General features: G+C 45.1%; 1 protein-coding gene across 2 annotated transcripts in view; it reads left to right on the plus strand.

The window, feature by feature from the left end:
- Nucleotides 1-25,298, plus strand: part of LOC122944874 (lanosterol synthase-like) — a 91,817-nt gene that overhangs the window by 56,184 nt on the left and 10,335 nt on the right. Inside the window, exons 16-20 of one of the 2 annotated variants that reach the window (XM_044303579.1) lie at nucleotides 64-160; nucleotides 14,860-14,965; nucleotides 18,982-19,047; nucleotides 19,127-19,207; nucleotides 20,435-20,599. In XM_044303579.1, coding sequence (XP_044159514.1) covers nucleotides 64-160; nucleotides 14,860-14,965; nucleotides 18,982-19,047; nucleotides 19,127-19,207; nucleotides 20,435-20,599 — 515 coding nt within the window. Of the gene's footprint in view, nucleotides 1-63; nucleotides 161-14,859; nucleotides 14,966-18,981; nucleotides 19,048-19,126; nucleotides 19,208-19,397; nucleotides 19,529-20,434; nucleotides 20,600-25,298 lie in introns of those variants that run through there. The other variant, XM_044303580.1, reaches the window with a different exon arrangement.

The raw sequence follows: 25,298 nt of genomic DNA on the forward strand, positions 1-25,298 counted from the left end.
ACATATGTTTGCAGGATTTAGGTCTTTTCTGCGGTGTAACTTGATAACTCTAATATGTTGCAGCTACTCAGTATGAAGAATTCTGATGGGGGATTTGCTGCCTATGAAACCAAACGTGGTAGCCGCTGGCTGGAACTGCTTAATCCCTCTGAAGTGTTTGGTACGTTCATGATAATGTACAGTTGCAAGAAAAAGTATGTGATCCCTTTGGTATTATATGGATTTCTGCACAAATTGGTCATAAAATGTCATCTGATCTTCATCTAAGTTACAACAATAGACAATCACAGTCTGCTTAAACTAATAACACACAAAGAATTAAATGTTACCATGTTTTTATTGAACACACCATGTAAACATTCACAGTACAGGTGGAAAAAGTATGTGAACCCCTAGACTAATGACATCTCCTAGAGCTAATTGGAGTGAGGTGTCAGCCAACTGGAGTCCAATCAATGAGATGAGATTGGAGGTGTTGGTTACAGCTGCTCTGCCCTAAAAAAAAACCACACATTAGTTCTGGGTTTGCTTTTCACAAGAAGCATTGCCTGATGTGAATGATGCCTCGCACAAAAGAGCTCTCAGAAGACCTACGATTAAGAATTGTTGACTTGCATAAAGCTGGAAAGGGTTATAAAAGTATCTCCAAAAGCCTTGCTTTTCATCAGTCCACGGTAAGGACAAATTGCCTATAGGGGCGTGTCCGGACACCGCTGGAGATGGCCGCTTGAAAGACCGGCTCCTGCCCGCACCGCAACTATCTGGCCTGCAGTGCTCCAGCACCGGCCCATATGGGGAAAAAATAAGCACCTAGGAGAACCCCTCTCCCTCCTCGGTCCCCCCTCACCTGCCAGGACCCTTGAGCAGTGCTGGGATTGAGCGTCTGGATCGGCGCTCCCAGCCACGCAACACCAGGGCACGGAGGGCCTCCCGCCATTCCTCCCTTCCTCCACCCGATTGCCGCGCTCCGGACAGTGAGCGCAGATCGGCGCAGAGAACATCTGCTGGCTCTCCCCAGGGGATAGGAGCCTCACCTGTGGCCCCTCCATGTGGAGTATCGGCTCTGAAGCTTTCCCCTGCTGCCTTGGAGTATCTGCCAGCCGCTGCTAGAAGCATGGACCCTGTCATGGCGGCTCCTGGATTCATCCCTCATGGAGAGGCAGTGCACACAGGTACCGGGACTCCTATTAGTGTTCGGGATACTACCCCTGTGGCCCCCACACCTAGCCTTACTGGGGCCCCTCTGCAAGAACCCTGGCCTGGCAAGTCTCCTCCACCCCCCCCCTGTACTGGATCAGGGGGATAGCAGCTCTCCTCTGCCCTCTGACATATGGGCCAGGTCACCAAGCCCTCTGCCACTCGCTGTTATGGACCCACCAGCCCCATCTGAACCCCCACAACCTTGGGCGAGTTACTTTAGCCGTTTGCCTACAAAGGAGGACTTTCGGGCTCTTATCTCTAAAGTTACAGAAGCCTGCAGGGCTGAGATTGCAGCGGTTCGCACTAATATCAAACACGTGGTGGACAGGGTGGACTGTCTAGAAAATGCCCTATGATGACACCAGGCAGTACGTTTCTGCTCTCCATGAATCCATCACTGCCCAAACAGCTGTGCTTAGGGGCATGGGACGGCATCTGGAGGACCTGGATAACCGGGGTCGTCGAAATAATATCCGTGAACGTGACCCTCCGGAAGCATCTGGAGAAGAAGACCTCTTTGCCACACTGGAAGCCATATTTAATATGATCTTGGGGCACCCTCGCATAAGATCAAGCTGGACAGGGCGCACAGGGCACTTAAGCCCAAGGGCTCTGTGGCTCATCCCAGGGAAGTAAGCTGTTGTGTCCATGTGACTTCGCCCTTAAAGAAACCATCATGGCTAAAGCGCGATCCCTGTGCAACTTTGATTTTAACGCCGCTCCTGTACATTTGTTTCCTGACCTATCCTGTTTTACGCTCCAGAAAAGGAGACACCTTCAACCTGTTCTTGCGTCACTCAGGAACTGCCACCGGGGCAACATCCGCCTGCCTGACCGCTCCTGGCCTGTAGGAATTGGCCGTCCTGAGCCTTGTTCTTAACCCCTTCAGGTTCACAGGGACGTTGGACTCTGATGGATCATCATATGGGTCGTCTATTAGTATTGTTTAGCCAGTTGCTGACTACTTTTTTGCTCCCTTACGGTGCGGGCTCTCCATAGGGCCCTTATAGTTGCTCGTTTATTTTATAAGTTTTCTGTGATTTGCACTTTGGCCGGCCTCGACTCGCTGGTCTCCGACACTCTTACCCCTTGAGGGGATTTTCGTTTTGCCCTGGGAATAGTTATTTACTGTTACTTATTTGTCTGACTTTGTGTTGTCCCCTCCTGTCTCCTTCCCCCTCCTTCTTGTGTTTTTATCCTATTGTAGGTGCCTGAACCTCCTCGTCTGTGGGGATCGTATACCTCAGTCTTGCCTGTGTTCCGTAGCTCTGTTAGTGTGACACCACTGATGCAAACGGAGTCCCTTGGTGAGCTGTATCTTGCATATAATATATACCATCACGTACCTTCATGGTACGGTGCGTAACTTTCAATGTCAAGGGGCTCAACTCCAATGCCAAGAGAAAACTCTTTCTCCTGGAACTGAAAACCCTTAAAGCGGACGTTGTGTTCCTACAGGAAACACACTTGGATGGCGACTCCTCCTTCCGTTTTGCCTCTCACTTGTACCCTATTGCTTACTCGGCTACTCATTGCCGTCGGAGGGCGGGGGTCGCCATCTTGATATCTGCGAAGTGTCTCCTCAGAATCGAATCCTCAATTCTGGACCCCCAGGGGCATTATATTGTTCTCCGTGGTCACTTCGCAGATAAACCCATTACTTTATGTAACATTTATGCCCCAAATACTTCGCAGATCCTCTTTCTCGGCCGAATCTTCCGCAAGGTTTTTGTTGAGGGAACGAACTCTCCGGAACCTTTGGTGCTTCTGGGCGGGGACTTTAATGCAGTTTTTTTCTGAATCCATGGATCACTTAGCTCTACAGGGCAGGCCGGTGCACGCGACACAGCAGAGCTTAGCTAGGGACTTTCGTAATTGGTGCAGAAATATTCCCTGTATGACCTTTGGCGTCTCATCTACCCCACTGACAGGTCCTTCTCCTTTACCTCTGCCCCACACAGCTCCCACACCAGTATCGATTATTTGGAGTGGGCAGACATGGGCCAAATCACCTGGTCTGATTACGCCCCAGTGCTGGTCGACATTAGTAGTGGGTCGGGTCATGTTCGCCAATGCCACTGGAGACTTAATGACTCCCTTCTGAAGTAGCCCATCACTAAGGAGGAACTTCGCGAACATCTGAAGTCCTACTTCGATCTGAATGAGGGGTCAGTAGGGGATGTCCGTCCCCTGTGAGAGGCCCATAAGGCGGTCATGAGGGGGCATTGTATTGCAATAAGCTCTAAACTAAAGAAGGACTCGGTTGCTCTGGTCAAGGACCCTTACCTCCCGTTTGCGAACCCTAGAGGACAAGATGGCTGCTTATCCCTCGCGCTGCACACTGAGATGAATCGTCGACACTAGAGCCCAACTGAAGAGTCTAGCTTTAGGTCGTGTCAACAAGCTACTGCTTTACACACGACAGCGTTACTATGCCTGGGGGAACAAACCATACACTTTACTGGCCAGACAACTTAGGAACCGCACTCCCCAAGCAGGTCCGAGTGCTATTAAGGGGCGGATGGAACGATTCACTATGACCCCAGAGTGATAGCAGAGAGGTTCTAGGCCTACTACACTGCCCTATACAACCTACCCTCTGACCTCCCCTCCGATGAGGGACTTAGAGACAGTGCACTCCAGTCTTACTTAACCTCCTGTCACCTTCCTACCCTGCCAGCCTCCGATCTCTCCAACCTTAACAGTCCGGTTACTCCTGAAGAGATAGGGGAAGTGGTTGACCACCTGCCTGAAGGTAAATCACCAGGACCTGATGGCTTTTCGTATAAATATTATAAGACTAGATAAGATTATCAAGACCAAACTAACCCCTCACTTAGATCCCCTTTTTAATAATTTCCTAGCTGGCAATGCAGTACCTGCGCCGATGTCTCACTCTTACCTCACAATGATCCCGAAACCCGGGAAAGACCCCCACGACTGCCAAAATTACAGGCACATTGCCCTGCTTAACTCAGACCTTAAGATCTATACCAAGGTACTGGCCTCCCAACTAAACGTTTTTCTCCCCTCCCTGATCCATAAAGACCAGGTAGGATTTGTGCCACGCCGCCAGGGAGCTGATAACACATGTAGAAGCATTGACTTTATAGATGTTGTGTCTCGCTCGGGGGAGGAGGTGCTACTTCTTAGTTTAGACGCCGAAAAGGCGGTTGAACGTTTAAGCTGGCCATTCCTCTTTGCTACTCTGCAAGCATACGGTCTTTCTGGCCCCTTCGTTCACGCCATACGTAGCCGATACTCCTCCCCCACAGCGACAATCAACCTCTCCCATGCCCAGTCTCGACCCATACGCATTGCCAACGGGACGAGACAAGGGTGCCCCTTGTCTCCTCTATTATTTGCTATGTGTATCGAACCCCTGGCGGCCAAAATCAGAGCCTGCCCGGACATCAGAGGTGTTCAAGTTAGGGACAAGGAGTTTAAGCTATCTCTATACGCAGGATGACACTCCTTCTTACCCTTACCAAACTTCATGTTTCCCTACCAAACCTCCACTCCATTCTACAGGAATTTGGTCGGCTCTCGGAGTATAGGGTCAACAACCATAAAACTGAGGCCCTCCCTCTTAATGTTCCTCAGGCGGCCCTGAGCTCTCTTAAGATGAACTTCCCTTTCCAATGGAAGAGGGATTCCTTGAGATACTTGGGTGTTGATTTTACGCTCCCGATATGGGGCTTTCTATAAAGCCAACTTCCCACGCAATATATGCGTAAATCAGGGGTCTTCTGGATAAGTGGCACGCTCTCCCGCTGTCTCTCCTGGGACGCATTGCCGCGACTAAAATGACGATCTTGCCCAAACTTCTGTACCTCTTTGAGACTCTTTCGATTGCATTTCCCCTCAAGGATCTGAGATCCACCCAATCCCAGCTCCTTAGATTCATATGGGCGGGGAGACGTCATAGAAGCCCAAGGTCAGTCCTCCTATCGAGTAAGCACCAAGGTGGGCTTTGAGTAACGGACCTGTCCAAATATTATTGGGCAGCCCAACTACGCTACGTCACGGCCTGGGCTTCTCTGCACCCGTACTCTGTCTGTATGCAGATAGAAAGACTGGCTGGCTCTGATACATCCCAACTCTATGCTATGGTCAGGATCCCATGGCGCCCTGCCAGTTAGGGATCTTTTAGGGGCTATGGCCTGCACTAGATCTATATGGCAGTTATGTAGCGGTCGGTTCCCTCTGGTTTCTACCCACTCCGCCATGACCTCCTTTCTGTATCAACCACTGAGGAAGGGGCCACTAAGAGCCCCGAAACGCGTTTGGTACTGGACCCCCTTATTCAACACAAGGACCACCAACCTCTACAGCTCTGAATTCCTCTGGAGCAAACTTATTGAGGACATATCACATGCATGTGTGGAGCTGTGGACTGTGAAAGAAACTACTGGCGACAGTAAGTGAAAGCTTGTTAAAGTAAAGGACATCAGCTGTTGAAATCCTTTGAAAATTGCTGAGGGAAGTCGCACATTACTATTCCACAAACAAAATCGATACTCACGTGAATAAAGCAGTAGCGGAGGATCGCATCTGGATCACCACGCGGGACGCCGCGGACTGTCGATTGGATCCGCCTGCAGACATCGGTTTTGTGAGTAAACAACATAACCATAGATGGAATAAGCATATTGCGACGAATATAATCGGCACAGAGTCCTATCTCTTGATGTTGTAACTTGGTCCTCATACAGACTAATCAATATACAAAAATTCGGATAACTTACGATTATATGTAGTTTTTTGGACATTGGATCGAATATCTTGAATATAATACTACTCTTTTCATACGATCATTTATACTAAATTTTGGACTTGTGTCTATTAATGCGAAATTTTGGACATTGGATTTAAGGATAACCATTGCGTTTGATTGGAACTTTGTGATTTTACTAATTAATTGTTTTTACTGTGAAGACTTACTGTGAAGACTTATTTGTTGATTGCAGTATATTTTTATCAGTATTATTGTCATTGCTAATTTTATCAGTATTATAGCATTTTATCTAATAAAGTACCACATACTCCATATATAGTGAGTGCCCAGCCCTTTTTTTTTTATATTGTTGTAGTCTATAGATTGGGTGAATCTGTGGGCGGAGAGCACCCATCCGGGCCACCTCACACAGCAGTGCGGTCTATTTCCGGTTTATTCCAAATCCTCCTTTCTGTATCACCCTAAGCTCCCCACTAGTCTTACCGCGTCCACGACGAAACCATGGTTTCAGCGAGGGGTGTTCAGGTTTGCAGACATTGTGGACCCCTTCACTAGGGACCTTTTGCCGTTTCCAACACTCCAGACCAAATATGATCTCCCCTCCTCCTCCAATTACTTTTATATCCAAATTAATCACTTTGCCCAGTCCTTTTTTTCGGGGATTACAGTCTCCCTCCCGACTGCCTTTGAATGCCTTTGTAGGGAAAGGGTACATGCGAAGGGTCTCATTTCTGAGATCTACTCCATATTGCTGACCCCCTTTCCTGAGCGGGTCCAGAGACCCCCCTACATGATACGGTGGGAGGAATACCTGTGGAAGACCTTACCGGACACACTTTGGCGCCTTATATGGAGGAGGGCAGCGAAATCCTCAATGTCGGTGATACACCAGTAGAACCAATCATAAAATTTTGATGTACTGGTATCACACTCCTGACCTCCTCCATAGAATTAACCCAGTAGTTCCGAGAGAGTGCTGGAGGTGCGGGTTACATAGGGGTACATTGCCCCATATCTTCTGGGACTGTCCCAAGATACGCTTCTACTGGACTGGAGTAGGCACCCTTCTGAGTGATATTTTTGCAGTGGAAATCCAGCCTGACCCTCTGTCCTTCCTGCTTAATGTGGTTCCTCGTCAGGTTAAAAAGCACTCACTTAAGTTATTACTAATGATACTTACGGCAGCCCGTTGTCAAATACCCCGATGTTGGAAAAGCCTTGAACCACCAAGGCTCTCCGATTTGTATGCTAGGGTGACGGAGGTCCGAACACTAAAATACTCCACAGCTATGTTTCAGGACAAAATTGCACTCTTTAATGCCATATTGGATCCCTGGGACGATTACTGGGCTACGAGACATCCTTAGAGATCTTGCGAGAATGATGTGTCTCCCCCCCCCTCCCCATTGTGTCTTTGTATTTGTTGTTTGTCTTGTCTCTTTGTTATTAGTTTGACGAAGCATGTCTTCTTGAGAGGCATTGGGTCCTTGGGGTGCCCTCCTACTGCCTGAGGCCTTCCTGTTCTAAGATATACTGCTCAATGGTCCTATACTGGACTGATTATAGACAGACATAGTTTATTCTTTTTCTGTGCAGTTTATTGCCAAATTATTGTTCGTCATTTCTCTTTCTATCATTGAATGCTATTAGTGCTCAGTTACTGTGAATACGATGCTTTAAATGTTTTACCTCTTACTTTGTACTAATGTGCATGAATCTGTTGTGGATATGCTTTGTCATTTCTTTACTCTTTAATAAATATACAATTATAAAAAAACTATAAATGGAGAAAGTTCAGCACTGCTGCTACTCTCCCTAGGACTGGCCCTCCTGTAAAGATGACTGCAAGAGCACTGAGCAGACTGCTCTATGAGGTGAAGAAGAATCCTAGAGTGTCAGCTAAAGACTTACAAAAGTCTCTGGCATATGCTAACATCCCTGTTAGCGAATCTACGATACGTAAAACACTAAACAAGAATGGAATTCATGGGAGGATACCACAGAGGAAACCACTGCTGTCCCAAAAAAAACATTGCTGCATGTTTACAGTTTGCACAAGAGCACCTGGATGTTCCACAGCAGTACTGGCAAAATATTCTGCAGACAAATGAAACCAAAGTTGAGTTGTTTGGAAGAAACACACAACACTATGTGTGGAGAAAAAGAGGCACAGCACACCAACATCAAAACCTTATCCCAACTGTGAAGTATGGTGGTGGTGGCATCATGGTTTGGGGCTGCTTTGCTGCATCAGGGCCTGGACGGATTGCTATCATCAAAGGAAAAATGAATTCCCAAGTTTATCAAGACATTTTGCAGGAGAACTTAAGGCCATCTGTCCACCAGCTGAAGCTCAACAGAAGATGGATGTTGCAACAGGACAACGACCCAAAAAATAGAAGAAAATCAACAGAATGGCTTAAACAGAAGAAAATACGCCTTCTGGAGTGGCCCAGTCAGAGTCCTGACCTCAACCAGATTGAGATGCTGTGGCATGACCTCAAGAAAGCGATTCACACCAGACATCCTACGAATATTGTTGAACTGAAACAGTGCTGTAATGAGGAATGTTCAGGAATTACTCCTGACCGTTGTGTATGTCTGATCTGCAACTACAGGAAATGTTTGGTTGAAGTTATTGCTGCCAAAGGAGGTTCAACCGGTTATTAAATCCAAGGGTTCACATACTTTTTCCACCTGCACTGTGAATGTTTACATGGTGTGTTCAATAAAAACATAGTAACATTTAATTCTTTGTGTTTTATTAGTTTAACCCCTTCAACCCCGGGCCTGTTTTCACCTTCCTGCCCAGGCCATTTTTGGCAAATCTGACATGTGTCACTTTATGTGGTGATAACTTTAAAACGCTTTTACTTATACAGGCCATTCTGAGATTGTTTTCTCGTCACATATTGTACTTCATGACAGTGGTAAAAATAAGTAAAAAAAAACCATTTTTATTCATAAAAAAATACCAAATTGACCAAAAATTTTGAAAAATATGCAAATTTCCAAATTTCAATTTCTCTACTTTTATAATAGTAATACCTTCAAAAATAGTAATTACTTTACATTCACCAAATGTCTACTTCATGTTTGGATCATTTTGAAAATTACATTTAATTTTTTGGGGACGTTAGAAGGCTTAGAAATATGGAAGCAAATCTTGAACTTTTTCGGAAAATTTCCAAAACGAACTTTTTCTTTTTTTTTATATATTTTTATTAGTAATGCATCACCTCCTGCATGTTATATAAGAAACAAATACAGGATGCATTGTTTTTCCAAATACACGTCAAAGACATAGATCAAGTACAGAGTATTTGACATAGTTGAAAGCATGACATGTTCAAGTAAATGAACAAAGGAAACAAATTCCCCACCCTCCCCATCCCACCCACCCCTCCCTAAAGGATGTCTGCACCCATTCCTCCCCTCCCAACTACAAATTCAAATGTGGGTAATTTCATGAGGACGCTACCACCTGGACAAGAGCCCTAAGTCCGTAATTCTAATTTTCCCAAATTCCCTTTTAACAGAGCCTTAGAGTACCATTCTGTGTACTTGAAGGCCGACATTAACTCGTTGATGTCCATCCGTGTGAGATGTTTTTCAATAAAGATCTTCCATTTACGAAAGAAGCCTTTTGTTTTCTTTTCTTTCTGCTGTTCAGTGTCTAATTTATCGATGTACATAAAGTCAGACATTTGGGATATCAGATCACTAATTTGTGGAGTATCTGGTTTTAGCCAATTGTTTAGAAGACCACGGAGAGACACCAACAAGGCAACGTCAATTATCAATCTTGGTTTGGAAGACTCGTCGAATATATGAAATAATAATGTTTCCGGATTATGGGCTAGTGTGTCCCCCCATGTGTCTTTGATCCATTTGGAGACTGTCTTCCAGAAAGTCTGGACATATGCACATGACCAAGCACAGTGCACCAGATTCCCTCCATTTATCACAAGGCACCGCCTTACAAACTCTCATCCAGCCCATCAAAACATCACCTACTGATAGTGTTATATGTAATTTTCTCCCCCATTTTTTAAACAGGTCGCTTCTATTCTTTTGTCTACTAAATCTCTCATCATGTGATATAAATGTGAGATAGAGTACCTAATATCTCTATGAGTTAGTGAGAATGCCAATGATTGAGTTGTACATTCACGAGATACATCTAATAGTCTCTGCTTACAAAAATGAATAATTTGTTGATAAGCCAAAAACTGGGACTTATCGAGGTCATATTTATTGCAGAGTTCTGGAAACGTGAGATATCGATTTTCAGAAATCTGAAGTAGGTACAAAAATGTACAGATTCCTCGGAGTCTCCATTCCCTAAACATCTTGTTTTGTGTACCCTGAGGGAATTCTGGGAGTCTCCAAAGTTCCATGTTTCTAGACACCAGAAATGGCCTTTTAGCTAATTTGCGCATCTCTTTCCATGCGACTATCTGTGTCTCTCAGAATAAGTGAATGTTTAAGATGAGGTGGAAGTGCTTGTCTTCTAGTATGCAGTAAGTTTACTAACGGCCATTTGGTAGACAATTGTTGTTCTAGAAGAGAGTTTGAGTAGTACTGAGTCCTGTGTGCCCAGTCTAAGCAATGTCTGAAGAGGCAGGCAAGTTTGGAATATTCAGTACCCCCCGGTGTCTGGGTAACATTAGTTTAGACAAGGTTTCCTCCCTGACCAAAGGAATGATGTGAACACGAATTGGAGATCTCTAATGTCAGCATGTATTAAGAGTAATGGTAATGTCTGCATGGGATAGAGAAGTTTCGGGAAGCAGATCATTTTTATAAGGTGACTCCTACCCGTGAGTGATAGTGGCAGACTTTTCCATCTCTCCAGATCCTTTTTAATAGTTTTAAACAATGGGATATAGTTCAACTTGTACAGCGACTCAGGGGTTTTCCCTATTTTGATTCCTAAATATTTAATAGTAGTGTTGAGCAGCATGTCCCATATTCGAATTCGCAAAATTTCGCGAATATTCGAAAGAATATTCGTAAAATATTCGCGAATATTCAAATTCATTATTATTTCGCATATGCGATAATTTGAATTTTCGCATCGCATAATACATATTATGCGATGCAAAATTCGCATGTGCGCTAATGAAATCGCCTTACGAAGATTCGCAACTCAATTCAATCACTAATGTATGAATGCAAAGCCCTTTGCCTCTGTTCTGGGACAAGTGTAGATATTCGCATGTGCGCTAATAAAATCGCCTTACGAAGATTCGCGCCTCAATCACTTTCTAGGCAATGTGAGTAAGATCTGAGCTTTTGGACTTTTGGGAATCAATCGAGATACAGTGGGGGGTGATGACAGTAGTTGATAGAGTACAGATCAATGTAATCTGTAAGGTGGAAACGAAAATAAAAAATACGAATATTCGTAAATCGAATTTTACGAAGTTCGAAATATTCGCGAATATGGTGCTATACTATATGAATGCACAGGCCTTTGCCTCTCTGTTCTGGGGACAAGTGTAGATATTCGCATGTGCGTTAATAAAATCGCCTTACGAAGATTCGCAACTCAATTCAATCACTAATGTATGAATGCAAAGCCCTTTGCCTCTGTTCTGGGACAAGTGCCGATATTCGCCTGTGCGCTAATAAAATCGCCTTACGAAGATTCGCAACTCAATTCACTAATGTATGAATGCAAAGCCCTTTGCCTCCGTTCTGGGACAAGTGCCGATATTCGCATGTGCGCTAATAAAATCGCCTTACGAAGATTCGCGCCTCAATCACTTTCTAGGCAATGTGAGTAAGATCTGAGCTTTTGGACCTTTGGGAAACAATCAATTATATGTGTACTGTAATTTTGTGGAAAAAAACCCAAAAAAACGAATATTAGTTTTTACGAATATATAGCACTATATTCGAAATATTCGCGAAATCGCGAAAAAAATTTGCTTTTCGAATATTCGCGCTCAACACTATTTAATAGAGGAGTCAGCTATCATGATTTGGCTGCAAGACTCCGGTAATTTGGGCTTGGGTGATGAAACGCCTAATGTTAGCATCATACATTTGTCCAGATTTATTTTGAAGCCTGAAACTGGGCCAAAAGCATTTAAGAGTCGTAACACCTTTTCTAGATCTTCCACCGGGTCTGCTAAGAAGATAAGCAGGTCGTCAGCAAAGAGAAACGTTCTTACCTCCTGATTCCCTATTCTTATGCCTTGAAATATATCTCCCTCCTCCAGCAATCGTATCAGAGGCTCTAAGGCCAGATTGAACAGGAGCGGCGAGAGCCGACAGCCCTGGTGCGTTCCTTTAGCCAAAGAAAAGGGTGCAGATAAGAAACCAGGTGTCTGGCCTTAAGGGCGCTATATAATGCAGATATGAAAACCCTAAAGGGGCCAAGGATTTGCATCCTATCTAACACCCTCTCTAACCAGTCCCATCTCACATTATCAAATGCCTTCTCCGCGTCAAATGCCACCAATGAGGCCGCTACCGATTTGTCGGATTTCCAGTGTACTGCGTCTAGTACCGTCAGGACTTTACGGATGTTTGCCACCGCAGCTCTGTCTTTAATGAAACCTGACTGGGATGAGGACACCAGATCAGGCATTACTAGTGAAAGCCTATCAGCCATTATTTTTGCTACCAATTTCAGATCAACATTGATCAGTGAGATGGGACGGTAAGAAGAAGGGAGTGTCATGTCCTTCCCAGATTTAAGGCTCAATTTAATATATGCTATATTGTCTGTGAAGGACAGGGGGGAACCTGTTCGAATACCATTAAAAACTTTCGTGAGTGTTTCCGCTATTTCCCCTTCCAGTAATTTGTACCCATCTGGGCCTGGAGCCTTATTAAGTTTTGAATTCTTTATGGCCCTTAATACTTCTGACTCCGTGATCGGTGCATTTAGGCTTTCTAGCTGGCTCTGCGACAGCGACGGAAGAGAGGTACACTTAAAAAAAAACTCAGACATAGGGTCTGCTGGACCCGGGTCTTTGTATAACTTGGCATAAAAATCTTGCAGAACAGATACTATCTTCTCTGGGTTTTTATGAATTTCTCCCCGCGAGTCAGCTATGGTTGTTATGTGGTGCTGACGCCTAGAGTTTTTCACCAAGGACGCTAACAACCTACCCGCCTTGTTACCCCCTCTAAAGAACTTAGCTGCTGCATGGGTCATATCCATCCTTGCCTTCCTTTCATACCACAGCTCGTACTTTTCGCTCGCTTCTTGCCATCTTCGTTTAAGATAAATACTCGGTGTATGCTGAACGAAGTTTTTGGCTATGACCCAATAATTCTAGGGTCACTTTTTTCTTTAGCCCCCGCATGTAAGCTAGTATCCGTCCTCTCAGGACCGCTTTCGCTGTATCCCAGTAAATGTAGGGAGAATCCACATGTGAGCTATTATCCCCTTTAAATTCCCAGTACCAACCCTTTAGAAGGTCTGCAAAGTTCTCATCTTCATATAGGAATGAAGGAAAGCACCATATTAAGTCTGTGCCCCTGGGCTGCTGTTCCGATAGCGTGATTGAAATAGGGGCGTGGTCCGAGATGATCAGGTCATGTATTTTGGTGTCAGTGATTCTACTATTCAGGTTGGGTCTCATATTTTGCGGAATGAGGTGCCGGTCTGATTGGTACTATTTTGGGGGGCATACGCCTTTTTGATCACTTGCTGTTGCAATTTGTGTGATGTAATGTGACAAAAATGGGGGGTTTTTTACACATTTTTTTTTTTTCACTTGAGTGGTTAGGTCATGTGATATTTTTATAGAGCTGTTTGTTACAGACGTGGCGATACCTAATATGTATATTTATATATTTTTTTTCACTTTAGCACAATAATAGCAGTTTTGACACACAACAAATGATGTTTTAGTGTCTCCATGTTCTGAGAGCTATAGTTTTTTTATTTTTTGGGCGATTGTCTTAGGTAGGGGCTCATTTTTTGCGGGATGAGGGGACGGTTTTATTGATACTATTTTGGGGGGCATATGCCTTTTTGATCGCTTGGTGTTGCACTTTTTGTGATATAGATCATGTGATATATTTATAGAGCCGGTCATTACGGACGCGGCAATACCTAATATGTGTGGGTTTTGGTTTTTCTTCCGTTTTTTATTATAAAATAAGGGGAAAGGGGCGTTTTTTTTTCTTTTTTACTTTATTAATTTTATTACTTTATTAATTTTATTAAAAACATTTTCCTTTTAACTTTTTTTACTTTACTTTATTTATGACATTCACTTTTTGGGGTCTGATCCCCTCTGCAATGCATTACAATACATCTGTATTGTAATACACTGCCTGTTAGTGTATGACACTGAGTCATACACTAACAGGTAGCCTAGGAGACCTAGCCTGAGGCTGGATCTCCTCGGCTCCCGTAGAAGGCAGTTCCCGATGCCGTGCAAGGCATTGGGCAGCCTCTGCACGGCATCGGGCTGCCTTGTGTCGCATCGGGTCCCGCCACAGCAGCGCGGGGACTCGATGCTCTCCCTCACCCGACACAAACCTCTTCTATGTCGCGGTCAGCGCGGACCGCGGCATAGAAGGAATTAATCCACCGGCATCGGCATCGGATACAGTAGGGGCCTGGCTACCACGGACTGCCGGGCCCCTGCAGTGATGGCGTGCGCACTGCTCCAGTGCCCACGCGATCACAATGACGTACTATTACGTCAAATTGCAGGAACTCAGTGGTTCCCATGACTTAACAGTACGTCAAAAGTCGGGAAGGGGTTAAGCAGACTCTGATTGTCTATTGTTTTGACTTAGATGAAGATCAGATCGCATTTTATGACCAATTTGTGCAGAAATCCATATCATTCCAAAGGGTTCACATACTTTTTCTTGTAACTGTACATGATTATGCAGTAATACTACCTGATACTACCCAGGACTAAATGCATATGTCTATTCAGGGGACATCATGATTGACTACACATACGTGGAGTGTACTTCTGCCGTAATGCAAGCTTTGAAACATTACCAAGCATGGGACCCAGACTACAGAGCAGATGAAATCAGGTGACCTATATTTGCCTTTCAACTTTGTTTGGCAAACTCCTTAACCTCCTAGTCACATTAAAATAGTTTTAACCACCTCAGCTCCCCTAGCTTAAACCCCCTTAATGACCAGACCACTTTTTACAATTCTGCACTACACTACTTTCACGGTTAATTGCTCGGCCATACAACTTACCACCCAAATGAATTTTACCTCCTTTTCTTCTCACTAATAGAGCTTTCATTTGGTGGTATTTCATTGCTGCTGACATTTTTACTTTTTTCTGATATTAATCGAAATTGACCGACATTTTTGCAAAAAAACCCATCATTTTTCACTTTCGGTTGTAAAATTTTTCAATTAAAACTACATTTCTATATAAATTTTTCTTTAAATTTATTGTTCTACATGTCTTTGATAAAAAAAATGCAATAAGTGTATATTTATTGGTTTGGGTAAAAGTTATAGCATTTACAAACTATGGTGCAAAAATGAGAACTTTTTAGGAGGGCATTTTTAGGCATTTGGATTCCAGACTTCTTCTCACGCTTTAGGGCCCCTAAAATGCCAGGGCAGTATAAATACCCCACATGTGACCCCATTTTGGAAAGAAGACACCCCATGAGGGGCATGGCGAGTTCCTAGAATATTTTTTTTTTGCCACAAGTTAGCAGAAAATGATTTTGTAAGAGAAAAATAAATAAATAATAATTTTCCCCTAACTTGTGCCAAAAAAAATTATATTCTAGGAACTCGCCATGCCCCTCACGGAATACCTTGGGGAGTCTTTTTTCCAAAATGGGGTCACTTGTGGGGTATTTATACTGCCCTGGCATTTTAGGGGCCCTAAAGCGTGAGAAGAAGTCTGGAATATAAATATCTAAAAATGTTTACGCATTTGGATTCTGTGAGGGGTAGGGTGAGTTCATGTGAGATTTTATTTTTTGTCACAAGTTAGTGGAATATGAGACTTTGTAAGAAAAAACAAAAAAGACAACAATTTCCGCTAACTTGTGCCAAAAAAAATTCTTCTATGAACTCGCCATGCCCCTCAAAAGTGATCTTTATATAGCGCTGCAGTGATTTTACGGTGTTTTTGTAGTGATCAGAAAAATAAATTCTGTCACTGCGGTTGGGCGGACTGAACGCAAGTGTGCGCACAAGATCAGTCCTGATCGGGGGCGAACACTGCGTTTTTTGTAGAGCCTATAGAACATGTCCTATTCTTGTTCGCAATTGCGGACAAGAAAAGGCATTTTCTATATAGTTCTGGCAATGTGCGGATCCGCAAAATGCGGAAAGCACATTGCCGGTGTCCGTGTTTTGCAGATCCGCGGTGTCTGTGTTTTGCGGATCCGCAAAACACATACGGACATCTGAATGGAGCCTTACAGGGGGGTGATCAATGACAGGGGGGTGATCAAGGAGTCTATATGGGGTGATCACCCCCCTGTCATTGATCACCCCCCTGTAAGGCTCCATTCAGACGTCCGTATGTGTTTTGCGGATCCGTGGATCCGCAAAACAAATACGGACGTCTGAATGGAGCCTTACGGGGGGGTGATCAATGACAGGGGGGTGATCAGGGAGTCTATATGGGGTGATCACCCCCCTGTAGGGCTCCATTCAGACCTCCGTATGTGTTTTGCGGATCCGTGGATCCGCAGATCCGCAAAACACATACGGACGTCTGAATGGAGCCTTACAGGGTGGTGATCAATGACAGGGGGGTGATCAGGGAGTCTATATGGGGTGATAACCCCCCCTGTAAGGCTCCATTCAGACGTCCGTATGTGTTTTGCGGATCCGCAAAACACATACGGACATCTGAATGGAGCCTTACAGGGGGGTGATTAATGACAGGGGGGTGATCGGGGAGTCTATATGGGGTGATCACCCCCCTGAAAGGTTCCATACATACGTCCGTATGTGTTTTGCGGATCCGCAAAACACATACGGACATCTGAATGGAGCCTTACAGGGGGGTGATCAATGACAGGGGGGTGATCAGGGAGTCTATATGGGGTGATCAGGGGTTAATAAGTGTCAGGGGGTGGGAGGTGTAGTGTAGTGGTGTTTGGTGCTACTTACAGAGCTACCTGTGTCCTCTGGTGGTCGATCCAAGCAAAAGGGACCACCAGAGGACCAGGTAGCCGGTATATCAGACGCTGTTAACAGAACAGCGTCTGGTATACCTTTCAAGGGTTAAAAAAATCGCATCTACAGCCTGCCAGCGAATGATCACCGCTGGCAGGCTGTAGATGCACTCGTTTACCTGCCGTTTCCTGCGCGCGTTCACAGGAAATCTTGCGTCTCGCGAGATGACGCGCCGGCGCGTCGAATGAGGAATGAATCGACCGCCTCCAGACCGCAATCCTGGGTTAGCCGGTCCGGAGGCGGTTAATATATACCTGAAGTAAATATTGTTTGCACACAACTTAGGGGACACAATTGCATTTTTAACCCCTTAGTGACATAGCTAATTTTAACCTTAAGGACCAGTAACATTTCCCTCCTCGGTATTCCAGCAGTCATAACTTTTAAATTTTTTCTTCTAAACATTTTTCTTGATTTTGTGCGATGACTTGTAGTTTTATTTTAGGAACCATTTGGGGTACATATAGTGTATTAAATAACTTTTTTGCAGAAAGATAAACAGCAATTTTAACATGGTTCTGGTTATGTTTTAAAACTGGCATTCCAAGATTTCAAACAAGACCAGAATGACAGCATTATCTCCACGGCATCAGAAGATATAGCTGTTAGAAATCTGATTGACAGTGAATACAGCTGAAAGTTAAAGTAAAAGCAGGTTTCACTGCTTTCGCTCCCAACCCGATTTCTAACAGCTATCGCTCCCGAAGTAGTGGAGATAACGCTGTGATTCTGGTCTTGTTTGAAAACCCATTTTCAAATAAGACCAGGCCAATGTCCCTAGCTGCTTCCAGTCCCGAGATATGAGCAGCTAAGGCTAGTATTAGTCTAACGTTGGACATCTTCGGCAGGCTGTTTCGGCAGGGAGCAACCAGCCGGAGATGTCTGGATCGCTAACTGACATCCACCCACCACATTCACTATATTGGGGACTGGCGGAGATCAAGCTGCATCCAGTTATGGACAGATCTCCGCCGGTCCACATTATAGTGAATGGGGCCAGATGGTGATGCGGTAGCTTCCGGCAATGTGAGAATGCACAGAGCTCGGGCAGGCTGTTCCCTGCCTGAGCAGTCTGCTGGATCTAAAAATGTCAGTGGGAAACTAGCCTAAAGCAGCCAATCTCACTCTCCCTGCTGCCCGATCTCTGCTCTGGCTAAACTGTTGAGTCCTTTTCTCAAAGCTTGAGCAGAGCTCGGGCAAAACTGTTAGCTGGTTAAAATATTTGTGCCAAGTTTTAAACATATCCCCAATCCGCAGGATAGGGAATAAGAGTCTAATCAGTAGGGTTCTGACCCCTGGGACTTCCATGATCACTAAAACATGTGCATGGAGCAGAGATTGAGCGTGGGGACTGCTGCTCCATTCATCTCTATTGGACTGCTGAAGAGAAGCTGAGTAACGCAGTTACCAGCAGTCCCACAGAGAGTAATGGACTGGTAGTGTGCATACTCGATCACCACTCTGTTCATACAGGGAGATACAGGACCCCCATATTTGGGCTTGCTGGAGGTCTCAGTAGTCAGATCCACTCTATCTTGTGGACCTTCAAAAGGTTAATGAGGTTTTTTTCAAACACTTTTCAGCCTACCTCCCAGCAAAAAGTACATTCCACTTATATTATAAATGCTTGGATATTACATATGCATGTCCCCTTTTTTTCTGTCACTGCACTGCCAATCACAGGGTTGTGGCATTGCATCCACACTGCATATTTGATGGTCATGGTCCCAGGACTCCATATCATTACTCAGCTTTGCTTACCTGTACAGACAGCTACAGGGAAAGCACAGGCTTTGGTATTGAAAGGAGTCATTTTCAAGAGTGTAATTATGCAGCTATGTCAGTTTTCTGATCTGCACTTTTGCTTTGCTCCATTTAGGGAAACCCTCGAGGAAGGCCTGGATTACTGTCGCAGAATTCAGAGAACAGATGGATCCTGGGAGGGGCAAGTATTAATAAATAATTTTATTTTATTTCATTGATTCATTTGATCGTATATTCTCATATTCTTCTATGTTTTGAAGGTCCTGGGGTGTATGCTTTACATACGGCATATGGTTTGGACTGGAAGCCTTTGCTTGCATGGGACATAACTACTCAGATGGGTGAGTGCCTTCAAGAAGTCATATAGAAAGCTAACAAATACATCATATAAACAATGTCTAATTGTAACAGCGGCTGCTGTAAGCCGCTGTTCCCCCGCTTATCGACGCAGTCCCGGGCGCCGCTCTCACTAGTGACCTGTGGCTGGTCCTTCCCATTTCACAGCTGCACAGCTGTGCTCTGTTTCTGTAGGTGTGATTGCTTTTGAGGATTCTGCTCCACAGCTTCCACTCAGCTTTGGACACAGCATCAGTTGGGTTGACTTCATGTTACACTGCTCTAAGGGTGAAGCGCATCACTCCCTGGACTGTGTGGGTTAGGTCAGGTGACCTGGCTGACCAACCCTGGCTCTTCTGCAGGTATTTAAGCGGTTCAGCCCCCTTCCCAGATGCCTCAGTGTCAAGGTCCTTGTGTTTGCTAAGTTCCTGATACTCACATGTGCTCCTGACTTTTACTTCGTTCCTGGATTCTGCTACTCGTCTGATCCCTGCCTGCTTTCCTTGACTCTCCTGTTGCCGATCCGGATTGCCTGACCTGTACCTGTGCCGCCTGCCCTGACCTTTTGCCTGTCTGACTCCGCCTCTGCCTCATCCTTTCGTCCTGCACTGTTGCTCCTTGTAACAACCTCACCTGCCTGACTACGATTGTACTTCTGGTACCTACTCAGGTACCTCCTGGTCCCCCTGGACCAGCTGCCACTGGCTCGGAGATTGCTCTGAAGTAGCCCCTGGCAACTACCCTAACGGCTCAAGTCTATCCTCACCATCTGAGGCTCTAGTAAAAACCAGGTAGTTGCTTAGACACTCCCCTCCAGGGTATAGCCATTCTGTGGCACAGTGGGTTCACACCTGCTGATCCGTGACACTAATATCTTGGTCATTTAGTAAAGTGTCGTACTTTAGCCATTTTGAATGTTTATTATGGGTGTAAGGATACCAGTAGTCTGAATGATAATCTTTCTTTTACATTCTCAAATTTTTTGATTGTTGTGGTTTCAAAGATACTAGTTCAGGTCGAAAGAGCTTGCCCAGGACCAGGACTACTTACAAAACCTTGGCCACTGGGGAGAAGCATTCTTTGGTTCTGCTTACTATAACACTGATTTAGATAGCAGAACTTACAGTCCCTTAATTCTACTTCCAAAAATTGTATAAGAACTAACAAACTGCTTTCATATGTCAAATAAATAGATTTTTGTACAAATACCTTTCCCGTTCCATACTCCTTAGTTGTCCAGAGGTCATCCGGGCCTGTGATTTTCTTCTCTCTCGCCAAATGGAAGATGGAGGTTGGGGAGAAGATTTTGAATCATGTGAAGAGCAAAGATACGTTCAGAGTGCCAACTCTCAAATACACAACACATGTTGGGCATTGCTGGGTCTAATGGCGGCCAGGTAAGTTATATATTATTATGTAAACTAATGGTTTGCATTATACAGCTAAAGATGGCAGCCCTGTCTGATGCAAAATCAGGTGGTGATTTTATTCCAGCGAGCATCAATGTGTTCTCAGCCGGGAGAGGGAGAAAAGCTGATGCCAGACAACTATGGCATCTAATTATCATTAAATGATCGGGCATGTTGTCCAATTCAAAATACTCAATCTTTCTTTCCTCCGAAGTAATTTATGACAGGAGAGTTGGCACAACTACCTACACTAAAGATAGTCAGCCAGTCCCACTGATATTATGTGTATGGACATCTCTACAGTAGTTAAAGGTTGTGCATAAACTACTTTTCACCCTACAGTGTATTTTCATTTATTAATCTCACTCCCATTCCTCCTTCATTATTATTTTTTTTTATTTAGCTAATTTGTAGTTTTCTCTTATACCCTATGCTTAAATCTTACTTTCTCGTTTGTCATGTGACTGCTGTCCCATCATGCCTTAGGGAAGTGAGATGTGTCCTGAAATCAGCAGATCATGTGACATCAACCATGCCCCTTACCAGTAAGGCTTCCTACATTATAAGGCTTCAATGCAGGACGTAACCGACAGCAACCGCAAATCGAAACATATTTGCCACAGGGCACAATGTAGGGCTAATAACTTTTGAAAAAAGGCAGTTTTTCTAAATGGTGATATTTGGCGAAAGTGATATAATAACATATCTTTTGGGCGGGATACATTCATATTAGTATATTTTAACGCACACATGACCTAACTAAGACGGCAGGCAAGAATTGTGGTCTAAACATGAGGTGGGAAACAAGGCTGGAACTGCTTGTTATTGAGAATATCACTGGCAGAATAGAGTGCATAAGAGGACAGGAAGATGTCTCATCACCTGGCCATGTTTATGAAGCATCTGCCTGTTTTATTATTATAATATGCTGTCTAGAGTAAAATGATTGGAGCATTGTGTTATATAATAACATTGTTTCTTTTTTTCCATAAAAGAATAGCACAGATAAATGGAAGACACTTTGTAATATTAGAGAAATATACTTTCTTCTCCTTATATTAGACATCTGCTCCCTTTCCTCCTTGCTAACTCTCAATTCACAGATCAGATCTGTCTTCTTTGTAAACTCACTGCCAGCTCACTGAGGGATTAGATTACATAGAAGTCTTTGAGGGTGCAGTAGGAGAAGAAGGAAGGGGCTATTAGATACAGGCAGAGGCAGAGGAACTGACACAGAGAGACTACTGGGATTTGTAAATGATTTACTGTCTTGAAATGTTTAGTTCTTTTATGTCATTTCCTATTTTACACCTGCTACTTCTCAATGTGTGCTATAGAGAGTTAGGAAGCAGAATCACCTATCTCTCCATGTGCAATATATGGGTAGACATGATGCCAGCTAATCTCCTCCCACTTGCGAGGAAGACAAAATGAAAATTACAGGCAGATTGCAAAGGAAAAACTGATAAAAATGGCAGATACAGTACAAGTTATATAATATCTGGCTACAGTGTTATCCCACATGTACACCCACATTTATTCTGAAAAAAAAGACCTTAAACGACTTTAAAGTGTTCCTGACCTTTAAACATACTGTATTAATCAGCAGTACAGTGTGTGTACATAGGGAATAACGCTATTTCTCGTTAATGTCATTGGGGGACACAGCACCATGGGTATACGCCCAGCTACCACTAGGAGGCGACACTAGATATGAAAAAGGTTGTCTCCACCCAGGTGGGCTATAGCCTCTTCACAGACACTAGGCTAATCAGTTTTAGTCTAGTGTCCATAGAAGGCAGACACGACCTGCTCTTCTCCTGCAGGTCTTGCTGCTACTTTTTTTCTTATATTTCTTTATTTTTGTATCTTCATTTTACAGGTGCAGGTTTTATCCTGCAGCAGGGGGTCTTCATAATGGAAATCCACTTTAGTAGCACCCCCTGCGGACGAGTACCTTCGTACCTCGCCGGTCACCCAGTCCCCCATTACTGCATTTGCAGTGGCGTACCGGTAATTCCACTCTAGTGCGAGTTTACTGAAGGGGTGACCCTGCAGCGCCCGAAGACGCCAGATAGTGAGTATGCTCCCTACCCTAGTTAGGGACTCCTTCCCTCCCATCCATCCATACTCCATCGGGGTCCCCTCCCCTGGCTGTCCTTCCTTTCCTCGGCCTCCTAATTCCTCTAGTCCCCGGCTTGTGCCTGGAGCAGGCCGCACCAGTTCCCACCTTTTTCCTGGCATCCAGGATCTCTGTGTGGCTCATCTTCTCTCTATATGGGGGTCGCTATGACCCCCCCTCAGGGCATTCCTTCTTCCCCTCCCCAGGTCCTGCTGTGTCCGCCCACTTAGGGGGCTTCATTTTCGGCTACGGCATCTACTTTGGACCCCGGCTCCAGCTGTGACAAGTCCCATCTGTTTTCCGATTTTTGTTTTTTTTCCATGCCATCCAGGGGTTCTGTTGGGTAATTTTTCTCACCAATGGGGGTCGCTTTGACCCCCTTTCCGTGCCTACTCTTTTTTGTAGCCTTTTGCAACTTTTTTCCACTTCTCAGCACCCTGCAGCATCAGTCCGCTGGTGGTGCCTCATTTTCGGCTACCTACTCTAGCCTCCGGCTTCTGCCAGGACTAGGCCAAACTCTTTCCCGCCATTTTTTCGGGCTTCTTGTTTTGTTTTTTCTAGGGGTGTTGCCTCCCTCATTGCCTTCTAGAGGTCTCTGCACGGAATCTCCTGTGGGAGGCCGAGATGTCCTTCTTCCCAGAGGGTGCTTTTCCCATCTTCACAGTGCCCCCCGCCCGCATATAGCGTCGTTGGTGGGACGTATTATCTTGGGCCCCTGTTCGGTGGTTCATGTTGTGGCAGGTCCCCTTGCTGTGCTATTGGCCTGGCTGGCCTGCATGCAGTGACTGGATCCTGGGCTCAGTCAGGTTACCCTAAACTCTGTTCAGGGGTCACCTTCTCCCCATGTGGGTCCCTCACCTCTACCGTAGCCTGCCTCCATCCCCAGCCCTCATGCAGCAGCATCGGCCCCCTGCCCGGGAGTCCTTTGCTTCCTGCCTCGTTCCATATCAGGGGGCACAGTCAAATAGCGGCCTAGAGTCTCCCCTCATACGTCCCGCTCATCCCCTGCATCCTGGTTTCCTCCCAGGATGGGACTAGCACTGAGGGAAATGCCTCAGGTTTCTTCTGCCTCATCGGGGTACTCCTCTGCACTGGTGGTCTTCCACCATACAGAATCTCTCTGGGTGCTCAAAGACAAATGTCTACTGAGGAACCTCTCCTCTCCAAGGTAGGTATCCCCATTAGTGGATTTTCAGATGGCACTTCCCTGGTTGCACCGGTAATTATCCACACAGGTAAGTCAGCTTGCCTCTCCAGTAGGTGGTGCTTTACCTGTACCATCTCCAGAGGCTGTAGCCATTATACCTGTCTGGTTCTAGTGTGCACCATGCCGCCGTATTTCTCCCTTATCAGGCGAAGTGCAGATGCTGTAGCCATTGTACCTGTCTGGTTCTAGTGTGCACCATGCAGCCACATTGCTCCTTTTTTAGGTGGAGTACCTGTACCATCTCCACATGCTGTAGCCACTACACCTGTCTGGTTTTAGTCTGCACTACACAGCCGTATTACTCCTTTCTTAGGTAGAGTACCTGTACCATCTCTAAATGCTGTAGCTATTACACCTGTCTGGTTCTAGTGTGCATCACGCAGTCATATTACTCCTTTAACAAGCAAAGTACCTATACCATTTCCAGATGCTGTAGCCATGTATCCGCTCTCATTATAGTGTGCCTCATGCAGCCAGATTACTCCTATTCTCAGGCAGAGTATTTGTAGTATCTCCAAGTGCTGTGCCCTATTGGTACAATCTGTGGCCCATACAGCTACTGCATTACCCTTTCCTGGCTTTAATGTGTGCTAGACAATCATGTGGCCCCTCTTCATGCAGAGTGATGGTACCATCCCCAGACACTGTATTCATCATTCTTTTCTGGTTCTAGTATGCATCTGGCACTGCATTACCGTTGTCCTCGGCGGTGTACTTGTACTATCTCAAGGCGCTGTATCCGACAAACCATCCTGGTTGTAGTATGTTCATGGTAACCATATGCCCCCCCTTCTTGGGCAGAGTAGAGTTGCAATTGTTAGATCCAGTATATGGCTGCCCTGTTCAGATCTGACACCTGGTGCAGTACCTCCTGAACCAGGCCCTCTGAGTGCACCAAGTCTTCTCATTGCCCCTGTACTAGGCATGATTTTTACTTTATCGCTTGACGCAATACTTAACAGGACTTCTCAGTTCTGTTATGCACCAGACGACCACACTCTCTCCGCCATGGGCAGGTTGTTGGCCATCATGCTAGGTTTGTTCTTTGTCAACCCTATAAAGTATTACTGTATTCCGCACAGCCGCGTTACCCCATTTCATGGATGGAGTACTCGCGTTGTTGTTACTGCCTCTCTGCTTTGTTTTCACAGAGTTACATGGCCCAGTCCTGGCAGAGTACCTGGATCACCACTGGATGCTCTATCCTGCAGGGATACGCAGCATTGTGAGCACCAGACACTACTGCAGTTTTTGGGTCATTGCTGGACGTCCTCTCTGATATGGCTGTGACAGGACTAGTGAGTGCCACACACCTACTTGGTGGGTGGAATTTTCCGCTGCTCGCTCTGGTATCGGAC

Source organism: Bufo gargarizans, chromosome 8, assembly GCF_014858855.1.
Source record: "Bufo gargarizans isolate SCDJY-AF-19 chromosome 8, ASM1485885v1, whole genome shotgun sequence".
Lineage (NCBI taxonomy): Eukaryota > Metazoa > Chordata > Amphibia > Anura > Bufonidae > Bufo > Bufo gargarizans.